Raw genomic sequence first — 16616 nt, forward strand, 5'->3', positions numbered from 1 at the left:
TGGGCTGGGGTGAGGGTCTTGATCTCATGGGGATCTATTTTGAATTGGCAAGTAAGGCAATGGAGAGATGTGTGATGGGAGTTGACAAAGTGCCTGGCTGTGCATCTTATAGGGTTGAAAAGTGGGTGCATGTTTGGGTGGGTGGCTATATGGACAATGGCTTGGTGACAGGTGTTTTGGAGAAGGAGAGGGATGGGTAGGAGGTTGGTGTGTACTTCTAGCAGGTCAGTGGCCATGGTTCTCATTGCTCCAGTAATTGAGAGAGCTGCTGTTCATTGGACAGAGGTAAGGCATTTGGCTACTCCAATTGATCCCTGCTGGAGGGAGTCTGAGCCATCATGGAAGGTGGGAGTGAACCAGAGATTAGCCGCATATAGCATCTTTGGTACTGCTACTGCCTGGTAAAGTTGGTGCATTAGGCATAGTGGTATTCCTTTGGCAGATGAAGAAAGACAATGTAGCTGGCATATGTATACCATTCCTTTGGCTACAGCATTGTCCACTTGTGCATTCCATCATAACTCTTGGTCAACTATAACTCCTAGGAATCAATGTGTAGATGTGGGTTGAATGATGGCGCCCTGAATGTGCATATTGGGTTGGTTCTTCTGACAGTTCAATGAGAAATCTATTAAGGCAAGTTTATTAGTTTCAAACTTAGAATTATGATTTCTAGACCACTTGTAGCCTCCTTCTCAATGTTCCAACATATCTGCTAAGATTGTGTGTGTCATTTCGAAGTCTTTGCTGATTGCAATGAATGCTGTGTCATCTACAAAAGCCAGCGTTAATTCCTTGAGTGCTTTGTTACCTCTATGTTATTTGGCAATTTCTACTAAGTCTGAGCTATATATTATGTACAATATCATTGAAAGCGAGTCGCCTTGGCCAATTCCATTGTTGATTTGAATCCATTCAGAGGTGAAACCATCAAATCTCAGTTGAGTCTGTCTGTTCATTAGCACCCATTCTATAAAGTCAACTAGTTCACCTGGGATGTGACGGCTTTGCATGTTGTGAAAGAGGTGTTTGGTAACCACATTAGGGAATGCTCCTTCTATATCCAAAAATAGCACCGATGTGACCTTGCCTGTTCTCCAGGCATTCTTGACCATTTCTTCTAGGAGGTATAGAGAATCCATTGTCAAACATCCAGGGTGACTGCCAAAGTGGGTATTGGGGAGTAGTTGGTACCATTCTAGCATGTAGGTGAGGCGGTCTGCTACAACTGCTGTTAGTAACTTTCCCATGGTGTTGAGCAAGGCTATTGGATGGTAGGCTTTGGGTATTGAGTAGTCTGGCTTCCCTGGCTTACATAGGACTACCATTGTGAAGCTTTTCCATGGAGTGAAGTATGTTTGATGGGAGAAGACAGTGTTGAAGAGGTGCTTGAAGGAGGGGACAAGGAGGTCTGTGCATTGTTTGTAGACTACATTGCATATACCATCTGGGCCTGGTGCCTTGAATCTGCTGAGCTTGAGGATGGTGTGTTTGATCTCAGATTGGCTGAAGGGGGTGTGTTGTTCCACTGGGTCAGGGTATATTACATCAGGTGGGATGGAGTTAGTAGTAGGAGGTGGGGGAAAGAATGATTCAGTGATAATTATACTTTTCTCTTGGTTGGTATTGGCCTCTAGGAATGATCCATCAGGATGCTTGATTTTGAGGGTCGGAATCCTTTAGTTCTGATGAAATATACTTATTAGCAGTCCATACATCATTACCTTTGATGTCTTCCAGCCATTCGATCCAGTGCTGCTTTTTCATCTTCTCAATCTCCATAGCATACCAATTCTTAGTGATCTTGAGTTCTTCATGGCAGGTGTGGGTTGGGATGCCTCTCATTTGGTAGGATAACTTGCTGAGTTCATTAACCTGTCTACAGAGCTTGGTCAGTTCCCGAGTCCACCAACACTTGGAGTGGGGGCATGGTTTGGAGAGAGGGACTTTAGCATTGACAGTGTTGCTGATGGCTTGAGTGAGGTGTGTGGCCACTTGCTGGAATTCATCATCTGATGCCAAGGGTACCGGGGGGTGAGGGGCTAGGATTTGTCCAAGGTGTTCTTTAAAGTCATCCCAGTCAACATCATGCCAATTCTTGTGGGGTTCTTCATTCAACTTTGGCATTTTAAGTTCGAGTATCAACTGAATAGGGATGTGGTCAGTTTTCAGTCCTCATTGACTAGGATCAGTGTTGCAAGAGATGACTGCATCTAGGAGGTGTTCAGTTCCCAGAATGTTGTCGGGTCACGTCCAGTTGCCAGTGGCCATGGATTGAAGGGTGGGTATTCCACATGGGAGCAGCTGGATCAGACCATAGTTGGCTATCAGGTCAATGAGCAGATTTGCTGCTGCATAGTTGAAGAGATAGCAGTTGCATGTCGCTTCCCATAGTGGGTGATGACGATTGAAATCGCCCATCCAGATCATATGGTCATTCTCACTTGATATGATGTCTTGGAGGTTGAGTTCTGGAAAGGAGTCAAGAGTGGTTAGCATGTCTTGTGATATACAGTTGTTATAAATGTTAAAAATGGTACATCAACCGAACAGTCCAGAGATTTGAGTTATTACAATGTCTGAGGAAGGGAATGAGATCTGTTTCCAAGAGTTAGTATTTACTGAGGTGTTGATCAGGGTGATGGCCCATGAACGTATTTGGGGGTGGGAGTAGTGCTGAGATGGGTATAGAACATGCCAGTGGTGGTTGGCACACGTATTACACAGAAAATTAATATGAGGTTCTTGTGTTGCCATAATGTCCCAGTCTGTGGTGTAGCGATTGTTGAGAAGAGAGGTTTGGGCTACCATTGATGTATTGAGATTCTGTTGCCATACGCAGAGCCTGACGTTAGATTTGTTGGTTTGTTCAGACATGATCAGATGGAGAGGGTGAGTTGCTGCCTAATGGTTTGGGACCCCCAGGTTGAGTTGACAGTCCTGCGATGAGGGAGTGGATGCTAGGGTCTTGGGGACATTGAGGAGATGTGTATCTGTGAGACAGTCATTGTGAGAAGTCTAGTCATGCTTGGTGGAGCTGAACTGGGCCAGAGTTGCAGGATTGTTGTGGGGGTGAGTGCAGTGAGATAGATTGCCTTGTAGAGTTGGGTGGCTGGATGGTGTGAGTCCAGGCATTCTCAGTGGGGAAGTAGGGCATGCAATTTTCCAGATACTTCTCATTGATCTCTCTGCAGCATCTGGAGAACTCCAGGCAGGAATGGCTCCAGCTCATGTGTTGCTGACTTCTACAGTTGACACATTGTGTCATACAGAAAGAATTGCAGGCTGAGGTGTGGTGCTGGTCACTGCAGGTACCACAAATGTCATGTTCAGCTTTGCAGTTCTTGGCAATGTGGTTGAAGCTTTGGCATTTGGTGCAGTGGGTGGGCTCTTTCCTGTCTTTTCAGACTCTGATCCTCTCATTGGCTATGCAGATGCCATCCCATAGAATATTGTTTGCTGTTTGTATGTCAGTAACTTGGAGGAGTGTGAACACTTTCCTTTGTTCTGCATTGCATCTTGCTGGGGGCTTGATTCATCTTAATTGCTATCAGTGATAAGGGCTGAAGGTAGTTCTCTTGCTCAATTTGTCTTAGGAAGTCATCTTGTTCAATCTGTGTGCTAGTGGGTAAGAATTCCAGTACTATCTGATAGAAATGTTTGCAGAATGATACAGTTGATTTCATATTACTCTCAAGTGCTGCTTTACCATTGGGACTACTCAACCAAGTAGCTAATGATTCCATTTCAAGTTCCACTACAATATCTCCATTGCATAGGGTCCTGACAGATTTGGTGGTACCTGGTGGGGTGGTGTCATCCCTCACCTTGGCCAACATCTCTTTGAGTTTGCTTGCTATGGTGTAGTTAGAGGTATTCAGTGGGAAGAGCATCTCACCTGGTGATGGGTCTAATAGTATCTTGTGTGCTCTGATGGCTGCTCTTCCTACAGCTTTGTCTACTGTTGGTGGCAGGTGGGCGGCCACTACTGTGCTGTAGGTGGGTTGGGACATTGTGATTTGCTGGGAGGATGTATCTGAGATCTTGGCAAATAGAGAGTCAATCTTGGTCTGCATAGTATCTAGGGAAGGGGTCAGCAATTGCATGGTAGTCTGGCAATTTTTGACAGAAGAGTATAAGGCATCTGCTGCCTCTTTGATTCGGTCCACTGTAGTTTTGACATTATCTTCCTTCTCATCTCTCTCTTGGCTGATTGTGGCATGTAGATTCTTGGCCTCCTCTAGTGATTCCACTAGGGCTTGAGATGCTGTGTGAATGAGTGCCACTTGTGAAGAGATGGCTGCTACTATGTGATCCACTAGGCGTGAGGAAAGGGAGTCCGAGATTTGCTTAGCTGCAGTATCCGAGATTTGTTGAGCTACTATTTCCGTGATTTGCTTGGCTGCAGATTCCACTAGTTCACAGGCAGCATGGTCCTTCAGAATGAAAGCTACTGCATGGATGGCTAAAGTTACTGCTATGGGTGTCATACTGGACATTTGCGTGATCTGAAAAAGAACTGAGATGATGTGAATTAACGTAAATGGTTGATCAACATGGCAAAGAAGTTTGGAAGTGAGGAACATTTTTCCACTCTCAAATCCTTGACCTTGTTGGGCAGTGCTTCTATTGTGTCTTGCATGGTTGGGGTTCTGGTTGTTTTTGCGAGTATTGAGTCTGTAGGTCAGAGAGGTTGTTCTAGAGGAAGGCGAGGTGCTCACACCCACGCTGATGCTCCCGCATCCACCAGGCATCTGGTGTTATGGCGAACTGTAGGTCGACTAGGATGGGCTCGATGATAGGTACTCGATAAGAGTAACGCCTAAAGTCAGTTCGTGTCCTTACAAATGTAAGGTTCTTAAGACAAGTCAGAGAGAGTGTCTCTGGCTTGAATATCGGTTATCAGACGACTTGAGATTGGAGGTCTCAAGCGAAGGATAGTTCAGGTAAGACCTAGTAGATTAAAGTGAAGTCTATCTAAGTACAAGACCGAGCTTATATAGACGTAGCCTACTTTAGGGCAGGTACGTACGCATCATCTAGTGACTCAGGAGTCGAGTCAGAGATAAGGGGCTACGTCATCCAGTGACGTCAGGAGTCGAGTCAGAGATAAGGAGATGAGTCACCTAGCGACAGCAGCGGTGATTGTGGTGTAATCAGATATAGGAATCGGTCAGTCTAATGATGGCACGGCAAGGTGCGGTCATGACATAATACACAAGTATGGAGAAAAAGAGATAGGGGGCAGCCATAGCTGTAACATCTGGGAGGGTTAGTATCACCCTTGGCACCACTTTGTAAAGGTACCAAGGGCCTTTCAGGCTAGGTTCCATTGTAGGTCGTTACCTGCCTGAAAGCCTACCTCCCGCGGCATGGACCATGGTGCATTTTGTAGAGCCTCCAGCAAGGAGGAGCCAGGAGGAGGTTACATTACGGAGGGAGGCTCAAGAGGCTCAGGCTCACAGAGATTAGTGATAAGTATATGTAACATACCATTGTAATTCCAAGTACATGACATGCCAGACATCCTCCAAGTCGATAACTGCCTTCCCTCCACTTCAATAGTATGCTGGCTGGTGCGGGATAAACTCATGAAATCCATCTACTGCAAAGCTCAAACATCAATGATGTGGCAAGAAGAAGTGCACCTTTTTCAAGGAGCTAACATGTTTTCCCACTCCTCATGAGGCATTTTTATTTGACCTTTTGTGAAATTCATAACATAGAACACACAACAAGAACTTTGTATTCAATTCAATACTACGAATATGCAAGTACAAGTACAGTGGCTCAAAAAACTGTCCACATGTTTTGACATTTTTCACTATCTATGATATTGTGTGAGAACGAACAAATGCCTCAAGGACATGCTTATACCACATTATAGTATGGCTTCAGGGCTTTCATTTGAGCCCTACACCGTGGGAATTGGTGGAGATATGGTGGAGACATAACCCCTGTCTCTTCACAAACTGTGAGGAATGTTCTCAAGGCAGCTCATCTCAAGCCAGTAACAAAGAAGAAAAAGCCTCTTCTCTCCATCAAACATAGGCAGAGAAGACTAGCCTTTGCCTTAGCTCATCAACACTGGACTGTAGAGGGACTGGAAGCATGTTATATGGTCAGATGAGACCAAAATCAATAGGATTGGGTCAGATGGGAAGGTATATGTATGGAAAAAGAAGGGAGATGGCCTAACAGACAGAGAGGTTAATGGGACTGTCAAGTTTGGAGGAGGTTCTTTAATGGTATGGGGCTGTATGGGATGGAATGGTGTGGGAATGCTTGCTGAGGTTGAGGGAAAGATGAATGCTGAGCAGTATGTGGACATTTTAAATGACCACTTGCTGCCTAGCTTGGCAGAATCAGGGATTGATGAAGAAGATATCATTTTCCAACAGGATAATGATCCCAAGCACACATCCAGAAGAGCTAAGGAATGGTTTGAAGAACATAACATCAATGTTCTTGACTGGCCAGCACAGTCTCCTGATGTCAATGTCATTGAACATCTCTGGGGAACACTCAAGAAAAAGCTTCAAGCCTATGAAAACCCCCCTAAAGGAGTATGGGAGCTTTGGGAGAGAGTAGCAGTGGAATGGGGGAAGATCACAGCTGAGGATTGCCAGAAATTAATTGAGAGTATGCCTAGAAGGATAGAGGCAGTAATTAAAGCCAAGGGAGGTCATACAAAATACTAGAATACCTGGTTATTATTGTAAAATACTTGAGTCAAAAAACTGTCCACATGAGTCACCATTTTGTGAGCCTTGTATCTCCACCATATCTCCACCGATTCCCACGGTGTAGGGCTCAACTGAAAGCCCTGAAGCCATACTACAATGTGGTATAAGCATGTCCTTGAGGCATTTGTTCGTTCTCACACAATATCATAGATAGTGAAAAATGTCAAAACATGCAGACAGTTTTTTGAGCCACTGTATGTTCTTCAATTATGTCAATCAGATCCAAGCAAATGTTGCAATCCATCATGTTATCTTGTGTCAGGACACAGCCTGGAGTTGAAATAGTACGGCATGCCATTCATGCTCACAAACTTCTTCCAATCGTTAATTGAATGTGGCAGCATGCTGATCAGCAGTCAGAGATGAGGGCATATTGATATGAACAGTGACTGAGATGGCTTACCTCTTTCACTGTTGTATTGCTTGTAAATGACTGGTGTCGAATCAGAAGGACTTGATGCAGGCAGAGCTGCCACCAACGTTGACCATGCCAACAGGTATTCTGGTGGGCTTTGTCACTGTTAAACGTCGCTGAGGGATTAGAAGTCCTCTCTCCACCTAAGATCATAAATATATTGAAATGTGACATGGACTTGTGCCTACTTCACTCATGGCTATGGGAGAACAATGTGAGGCTATCACGTTGTGGTCCATGTAGGTGATTGACCAAAGGACAAAAATACTGCGAAAAGTACAAGAGATTATGAGTTACATATGGCCCTTGTTTATCGTTGGTGTTGCGATCATGGATGTGACACTGATGGGAATTGCATTTTATATAAGCATACATTGACATTTGACCTATAGTCCTATAGCTACCAATGCATGGCAGCATCTTTAATTCAGTAAGTACTGATGGTAGAATTTCAATCAGCAGATCAACAAATGAGAGGGGATTCTCAGAGGAAATTCTAGATATACAATGTTACGCTCAGCATTTGTAAGAATGACTAGATGGAAACAAATGATCTAAAGCGTGAACCTATTCATGAGTCAGTGCAAGTTAAGCAGCATATTGCAGGCCCTGGTCTGCATAGGTCAAGTTAAAGAATACAAGCATAAGAGATAGAGTATATATAGAGAGATTAAAGCAGGAGCTTTAATAAATGAATCAGGAGATGGAAAGTAAATATTGAATCAGAAAAGAGAAAAGAGAATCATATGATAGAATGTCATAGAATGTCTGAGAATGATTAGTAATGTGAATAAGTGAAAGGGAAAAAGAGAAACTGTAACATTACCCCTGTTTTAAGGGTAGTAGGCACCGACTACTATCAAAGAAGATGATGCAATCATTTATAAGTAGAAAGAAGTCCAGAAGCGTTACCTAGTTCAGCTTCCTTCATCCATTCATTCTTGGAACTCAGAAATCCCTTCCATTTTACATAATACTGGCATCAAGAAGAAGAGCCTCAGTGTCTGACAATGGCTTCTACTTTGTGTTCTTCTTTGCCATTAATAAGATCAGGAGGTGGCAGAATATAATTAGGACCATGGGTATCATTCTCTTTATAAGGAGAAAAGAGTGCGGCGTGGAATACCGGGTGAATGCACCATTGCACGGGTAATGCAAGTCAATAAGTTATAGGGGATAATACATCAATGATTGTGAATGGTCCCTCGCATTTAGGAGCGAGCTTCTGATTAGGGTATCCAAGATGGAGATTCTTGGCTTCGAGCCAGACTTTGTCGCCTTTAGAGAATGGTACGAATTTAGATGTAATGTATTGATGCATGGTGTTTCGTGCAAGTTCATGAGTGGCTAGCACTTCATTGTGGGCTTTATTAAGGATTGTGAGACATTGTTCTATATTAGGGATGTTGGATTTAGGATGGAAGTCAGGGAGATGACGTGGGTGATAACCCATCATGAGGTAAAAGGGGGAGGTACCACAGGCTGAATGATGTCATGAGTTATGGATGAACTCAGCAAGTGGTAACATGGGTGCCCAACCCATTTGGTCATTAGCACAGAAGATCTGAAGGTAAACTTCAAGTTCTTGATTAACTCATTCAGTTTCCCTGTCACTCTGAGGATGGAAAGCAGTGGAAAGGGAGTTCTTGTATCTGAGGAGTTTTCCAAGTTCAATCTGGAATCTGGAAGTGAACTGAGGTCTGCAGTCAGAAATAATTTTATTGTAAAGTCCGTATCTAGAGAAAACTTTAGAAAAGAAAATGTTTGCGACACCTTCAGTGTCTATAGTCTTGAGGCAAGGAGTGAAAACTACCCCCTTTGAAAGTCCATGGTCAACCACGACCATGATAGAATCAATGCCATCAGAAAGGGGTAAGTCAGTGATTAGATCCACTGAGCAGTGGGCAAAGGGTCGATTTGAGATGGGAGTGGGTATAGGTGATAGGGGGGGAGTAGACAGGTGCATGTTTACTTTATTCTGTTGGCAGATGCAACAGCCATCTATGAAATTCTTGACAAAAGTGGCTAGACCTGGCCACCAGTAGTCACGGGATAGGAGTTCCTGGGTTTTGAAATGTCCAGGGTGTCCTGTGGTAGGAGAGTCATGATGAAGGGAGGTAAGTTCTCGTTGGAGATCTCCAGGGGGTACATAAGTAAGTCCTTTATAAGTAAGAATTCCATCACTCAATTTCCAATCAGAAAGAGCAGATTGGAGAGGAGGGGGAGTAGAAGAATCTGTAAGCACTTGAAGCGCCATGTGGACTACAGGGTCAATGGAAGAGAAAATATGTAATCTGTCCATAAAGGAGGTGTCAATGACATTGATGAATAATGAGTCAGGAAGAAGTTGAATACTAATATTGTCCTTTTCAACACTATCATCAGGAAGGTGATCCGTTCTATGGGAAAGTAAATCTGGAATAATGAGTTCTTTACCAGGTACGTGCTGGATTTGGAGTTTGAACTGGGAAAGGAAGGTTTGCCATCTTGCTTGGCGTTGGTTAAGGTCTTGTACATCTCTGAAATAAGTAAGGTTTTTGTGATCAGTTTGTACCATAACAGGGAAAGGAGATCTGAGGAGGTAATGTCTCCATGCTTTCAAAGCATGGACAATCATGAGTAGTTCTCAATCATAGATCTGATAGTTACATTTGGCAGGATTAAATGATTGAGATAGGAAGGAACATGGGAGCCAGTCTCCATTACCATTCTTCTGAAGGAGTACTGCACCGGTAACATAAAGGGATGTGTCAGTAGCAATAGCGAAAGGGGAATTCTTGTCAGGTATTTGGAGAATCAGGGATGAGGTGAAGATACGTTTCAGCTTATTAAAAGCTTCCTCATGTTCAGGGGTCCAAGAGAATTCTTCGTCTTTCTTGGTTAAGTCGATCAAGGGTCTAGCAATCAAAGAATAGTCAGTGATAAACTGTTGGTAAAAGTTAGTGAATGTGAGGAATGATCAGACTTCCTTCACTTTCATGGGAGTCTTCCATTCGGATATACCCTTTAATTTAGCAGGGTCCATGGTGATAGAACTGGGTTTAATGATCATGCCAAGATATTCAATATCAGTTACATTAAAGGTGCATTTTTTGGGTTTAAGATGAAGGAGGTTGTCGTGGAGTCATTGGAGTACTTTATGAGTATGAACACAGTGGGTTTCATTGTCTCTGGAAAAGATAAGTATACCGTCCATGTATATAATGATCCACCCTTCTTGGATCATGTCTCCAAACAAGTCATTCATCATAGACTGAAAGGTGGCGGGCGAGTTACACATTCCAAAGAACATGACCATAGGTTCAAAAAGTCCTCTGGAAGTGGTGAATGCCGCCTTCCATTGATCAGATTTCCACATATGTATGTTATTATATCCCCATCTGATATCCATCTTGGTAAAGATCTTTGCGTCCTTTAGCTTATCTATAAGATCTGAGATTAGCGGTAAAGGGTAGTTATTCTTGACCATATGTTCATTCAAATAGTGATAGTCCTGGCAGGGTTGGAGGGAACTGTCTTTCTTTCTGACAAAGAAGAATGGAGATGATTGAGGGGATTCAGAAGGAACGATCATTCCTTTAGCTAGATGTTCATCAATGAAATCATTCATAGCCTTATCTTCCTTGGCATTAAGTGGATAGATTTTGCATTTCCGCGGTTCAAATGATTCTTTGAGATCAATCTTGTGGTTGTATTTTCGTACTGGGGGAAGAGTGCCATTAGCTATGTCACCAAATGTCTTTATATTGTTGAAACTCTTTGGGTATGAGTTCCTCAAAGGTTTTCTTCAGTTTAGCGGCATCTTGGGCAAGTGTTTGTGAGATGTTGTTGGTTTTTCAAATATATGTATAGAAATCGTCGTTGTCGTTGATGGGATCTAAAGGGTGTGGGAGAGTTTCGTTAGCAGGGTCCCATTCCTCTTCTAGTTCTTCTAGCGCATTGTAGAATATGTCTTCTTCTTCAATTTCTTCAATGGTTGCTTTTTTCAGGGTACACTCCCTTAGGCGGACTTCTTGACTAGTCCAGTTGATATCTGGGTTTTCCTTCTTTAGCCAAGTCATTCCCAGGATAGCGTCTTCTCCTCCTAAAGAGGTTACAAAGAATTGCTTCCACATTGGGATACAGTGGCTCAAAAAACTGTCTGCATGTTTTGACATTTTTCACTATCTATGATATTGTGTGAGAACGAACAAATGCCTCAAGGACATGCTTATACCACATTGTAGTATGGCTTCAGGGCTTTCAGTTGAGCCCTACACCGTGGGAATCGGTGGAGATATGGTGGAGATACAAGGCTTACAAAATCATGACTCATGTGGACAGTTTTTTGAGCACATATCAAAACTATATAAATCATCATTTATGACACCATAACAATCATACCACCATTAAATACATTATAAAGTGGTGTCATTATGTCATTTTAAAACCATATCTAACTATACAAACCAAAATTTTCCATATGTCATGGTTATATTCACCATGAAAGCCACTCCCCCTGCTCAAAGGGATAATATCCTCTCTCTTTCCTATTCTGGCCTCTCTGCTTGTCAAATTCCCTCCAGAACTGGAGTATCCAAGTCCACTGTGGCCAAGTTCATCAAAGAAAGTCACACAGACAAGGAAAACTTCTGTGAAGGGCATCCATCCAAGCTCACCTCTACTGATAGGAGGGCTATTATTCAACATATCACTACAGGAAAGGCTGATAATGCTGTCCAGGTCACCTATTACATCAATTCCACCATGACATTCCCTGTCTCTTCACACACTGTGAGAAACATTCTCAAGACAGCTCATCTCAGGTCAGTAACAAGGAAGAAAAGGCTCTCCTCTCTATCACACATATGCAGAGATGACTAACCTTTGCCTTAGCCCATCAGAATTGGATTACACGGACTGGAAGCATGTTATATGATCATATAAGACCACAATAAATAGGATTGGGTCAGATGGCAAGGTATATATGTGAAACAAGAAGGGTGCTAGTCCTCTCTGCATATGTGTGATAGAGAGGAGAGCCTTTTCTTCCTTGTTACTGACCTGAGATGAGCTGTCTTGAGAATGTTTCTCACAGTGTGTGAAGAGACAGGGAATGTCATGGTGGAATTGATGTAATAGGTGACCTGGACAGCATTATCAGCCTTTCCTGTAGTGATATGTTGAATAATAGCCCTCCTATCAGTAGAGGTGAGCTTGGATGGATGCCCTTCACAGAAGTTTTCCTTGTCTGTGTGACTTTCTTTGATGAACTTGGCCACAGTGGACTTGGATACTCCAGTTCTGGAGGGGATTTGACAAGCAGAGAGGCCAGAATAGGAAAGAGAGAGGATATTATCCCTTTGAGCAGGGGGAGTGGCTTTCATGGTGAATATAACCATGACATATGGAAAATTTTGGTTTGTATAGTTAGATATGGTTTTAAAATGACATAATGACACCACTTTATAATGTATTTAATGGTGGTATGATTGTTATGGTGTCATAAATGATGATTTATATAGTTTTGATATGTGCTCAAAAAACTGTCCACATGAGTCATGATTTTGTAAGCCTTGTATCTCCACCATATCTCCACCGATTCCCACGGTGTAGGGCTCAACTGAAAGCCCTGAAGCCATACTACAATGTGGTATAAGCATGTCCTTGAGGCATTTGTTCGTTCTCACACAATATCATAGATAGTGAAAAATGTCAAAACATGCAGACAGTTTTTTGAGCCACTGTATATACCATAGGTATCTAACAGAATGATCAACCAGCAGAGTCCAAGGCTATGTACGAAGCATGTGGATAGTCTATTGGTAAGTAGAAACGGATCACAAATCATGAAACAGAAATGAAACATAGGTAGTGGATCAGGGAGCAGGACGGATATACAGATAACCAAAATACTGGAGTTAGGGGGTTACCGAAAGGAGACGAGTGCTGGTTGTGGATTCAGATGAGTTGTGGACCGGACTGGATGAGTGGACAGATTGAATGACAAGATGTTGGAGGGGGATAAGATGTGGATAGGATTGGAGATAAGATGTGGATCTGAGATGAGATAAGGGTCGGATCTGAGATCCAGATATGCAGATATGACACTAGCATAATACACTGCCCACTGGTCAAGGGAGTATCTGGTGCCTTTGGCATCTGCACAGAAGAACTCTTGTTCTTCTTCATCCCAGGTAAAACTGGGAGGAGTCGGTGCAATGGTCAAAATGGTGTTCTGTTCTGGGTGCAAGTTCTAGGGAACCACACAGTAGTGAAGTAACTTGACCTTTTGTTACACTCAGCATTCATAAGAACAACTAGACAGAAACAAATGATCTAAAGCATGAACCTATTCATGAGTCATGCAAGTTAAGCAGTATATTGCAGGCCCTGGTCTGCGTAGGTCAAGTTAAAGAATACAAGCATAAGAGATAGAGTATATATAGAGAGATTAAAGCAGAGCTTTAATAAATGAATCAGAGATGGAAAGTAAATATCAAATCAGAAAAGAGAAAAGAGAATCATACAATAGAATGTCATAGAATGTCTGAGAATGATTAGTAATGTGAATAAGTGAAAGGGAAAAAGAGAAACTGTAACATACAACTGCAAGGTAGGATTTGACAGAGATGGTTACCTATGACTGCGTCGGGTTCCCATCAAGATCCTCCACTAATACCAGAGCACTTCGGTTGCGGAACGGAGCCAATCGACCATACAAGTCCCGTGTAAAATCCAACTAAGTAATAATTAGAACAAAAGCATAAGTAGGTGTCAAATATCATGCATAAAACGAATGTCCGACCCATAACCGACGTATGGAGGTGCGGGACTGAGGGGTATAGGTTCCTGAGTCATCTTCTCAGAAACAAAGCCCTCCTCCAACTGCAGTGGAAGTTCCGGATCAGTCTTCTTCGAACGCTTTTTCCGAACCCCCAATGGACGAGAGAGTCTGACAAGGTCTTTCTCGTCTCGTTGCGGATGAGCCAGTTTGCCGAAAGATCCAAAGGCTCCACGTTCTGGGTCGAGGACAGCATTGTGAAGGCTTGGATGCGTGGCGGGTAGATGGTCAGGATGGAGGGACGCATGAAGACGCGTTCGAGTTCCTGTGTACTGTCGGAGGATGCGGACGAGCCTCTCGAGTACAGTTTCGTCTGGCGCAGGGCAGCCGCACTGCATGTATGGGACGTGAAACCGTGACTGAGTCTTGATCAGTAAATATTCTCAACCACAAGCGTGACCCAAATTACCTGCCATGCACGACATGTATCATCAAGGGCTGTTGAAAGAATGGCTTCTTCTGTGGTAAGTGGACTGCAAAATAGATTAGATTATCTCAGCTATAAACTAAGAGATTTCACTCACTGGTCAACACGACGGCCGATGTATATGTCACAATCAACACCGTACTTGCCACCCATAAGCTGATGACTGTGCCAAATCAGGTCAATGTCAAGAGTAGGGACGGACATCAGATTCGGTGAGGCTACTGCTAAATCGAGGAAGCTATGCTAATGATCAGGTTGTCATTGCGATCTTACAATAGATATATCCTCACCAGTGGTAACGAAGTAGAGCATGTTCCAGGAGTTGCAACTTATCACCTTCCTTGAATGTGCCAGGTCTAAGCCAGCCTAATTCATCAATCCTTTTGGTAAATATCCCCTGTCGCAGCACCTAGCCAGGAAATATTATAGATATAGAAAAAGTGGAAACATTGCAACTCACCGCGGAAATGAGATTGATAGAGAATGGGCTGTCGCCTTCGTATGCACTCAAAATTTTGGTCCTCCTTAATTGAGGTGAGAAGTTATTGCTGATACGTCGTGAGATCACATACGTCGCCTCTGGTTGGTCCCTGAGGGCTATCGCTATAGCATCTTTTAACAGTGGCCAGGAGTAACCGATGCTTTCCTTAATTTCTTTCTCCCAATCCAGTCGGGCAATGCGCTGGTTAGAGGACCGAGGACTCTTGCGACAAAACTGTGATGATTGGGTTAGTTGATCTTTGATTGCCTTTGCTCGACGAGGATCTCGCTTTCCGTTGCCAAAGAACAGACTTCCGCTGTAATTTTATCAGCAATAGCAATCATGTTGAATATATTGCCACTCAACGCCATGTAATTTTCGCTCCCATCCTCCGACTCTGTCAGATCTCGCACAAACTTTGCCACGGCTAGATTCCCTTTTGTGATCTTCAGTCTACATCCTGGGAGAGGACACATAGCACTAAACTGCTGCTCTGAGTACCCAGTTCCGTTATCATTGACAAACGCTGTAATATATATTAGCCTTAGAAGCAATGAATGAGCCCTTGACTCACGAACGAATACACGTGTCCGACATCGAGGACACTCCATTTGTTTATGAGTCAACTCCTCCATGGCATCAAACGGATCAAATAATGACCCCGTTTGTTTGTGCCATGCAATAATCCGCGAGGCAGATGGCTGATTCTTTGCAAACTTTCCAACATCGATCTACGCATAGTCAACTTGTATGCAGGGGAATAACTTTGAATAAGGACTAACAGAAGCAACAACAAACATGTTGACCAGGCGGAGCTGCTGCAGAATGAGGAGACGTTCGCAGTCTTCTTCGTACCAACTGCCGAACGTGAAATTTAGAATCATCGACTCCGCAGGGTTCAATAGTACAAAACTCACCATGGATTCAATAGATAAGCATGCCAAACCATCCACACGTCAATGGGTGGCAGCTGTTTGCTGATGAACTTCTCAAGAGGTACGAATTGCAGAGACTTGACCCATCGCTCAAATCTTGCCCGGGCGTCAGAGTGTGTGCGTCAAATGGAAGTAACTCGACGCACCTGTCAGTAGCCAGGGTGATAAACCATGTCCACCTGCTATCTCTATCCATTTGTGCTGCAAAGGTAGGAATCCTGCGGTCCTTGCATTCTTCTACTATAACCCTCAGATTATGGAACGCTCTGAGGAGGCGGAGGTGCCCTTTCACTTGTGTAATGGACACGAGTGGACCTGGAGTCCTTTGTGAGCCGATTTCGAATGAGGGCATTTGTCGTCGCGACGTTTGCTTAATCACCTGGTTCCGCATGGCCAGCTGTGGTGCAAGGAGTTGTGGGCCCTGCGACTCGGACTCCGTGCGACTTTCTTATATGTATAGCTCACTGTCGAAAGATCGGTGCAAAATGGGGTGAAACGCTCAGTTATCAATCGACGTTTGATATCCCTAGATCATACGAGCGATGTTAGCATGATTGATCGTCAACCAGTGATTAGCGGATTGTCAAGGCCACCTACCTTGGCAATTGCTCGAATAAGCTGTCAGTGCATAGAGTCTGCATAGCCAGCTCATATTAAGGTATAAAGCTCCAATAGAAAGGCCCTTCCCGCGCTTGTGAGATGTAAGATAATCATGCTTGATAGATCTGTGGCTATGATCGCTGCACTCACTATGGCAGAGCACATCAAAAGATTCAAATCCTGTGCAGC

At 43.5% G+C, this 16616-nt stretch overlaps 3 protein-coding genes across 3 annotated transcripts; all 3 read right to left on the minus strand.

Moving 5' to 3' along the window:
* Nucleotides 1–3139: 3139 nt before the first annotated feature.
* Nucleotides 3140–3403, minus strand: BJ212DRAFT_1226753 (uncharacterized protein; the record flags this gene model as incomplete). The annotated part of the gene is made up of 1 exon (XM_041329462.1): nt 3140–3403. A coding segment is annotated over one exon (264 nt), but the record flags the coding sequence as incomplete, so codon positions are not given.
* A 354-nt stretch (nt 3404–3757) lies between these two features.
* On the minus strand, nt 3758–4642 carry BJ212DRAFT_1303485 (uncharacterized protein; the record flags this gene model as incomplete). Its single annotated transcript, XM_041333426.1, has 4 exons — nt 3758–3802; nt 3828–3856; nt 3899–4508; nt 4610–4642. 4 exons carry the CDS (start codon nt 4640–4642, stop codon nt 3758–3760), a joined length of 717 nt encoding a protein of 238 aa, XP_041187924.1.
* An 8889-nt stretch (nt 4643–13531) lies between these two features.
* On the minus strand, nt 13532–16413 carry BJ212DRAFT_1387247 (uncharacterized protein). Its single transcript, XM_041336868.1, has 11 exons — nt 15974–16413; nt 15810–15923; nt 15675–15750; nt 15467–15623; nt 15259–15418; nt 14984–15208; nt 14872–14935; nt 14702–14820; nt 14509–14649; nt 14394–14457; nt 13532–14343 (listed from the first exon to the last, which is right to left on the minus strand). The coding sequence occupies exons 1-11, from the start codon at nt 16216–16218 to the stop codon at nt 13918–13920; spliced, it is 1791 nt and encodes a 596-aa protein (XP_041187925.1). The 5' UTR covers nt 16219–16413; the 3' UTR covers nt 13532–13917.
* Nucleotides 16414–16616: the final 203 nt, after the last annotated feature.

The sequence above is a fragment of the Suillus subaureus genome (genome assembly GCF_016647635.1).
Source record: "Suillus subaureus strain MN1 chromosome Unknown BJ212scaffold_44, whole genome shotgun sequence".
NCBI classification, from domain to species: domain Eukaryota; kingdom Fungi; phylum Basidiomycota; class Agaricomycetes; order Boletales; family Suillaceae; genus Suillus; species Suillus subaureus.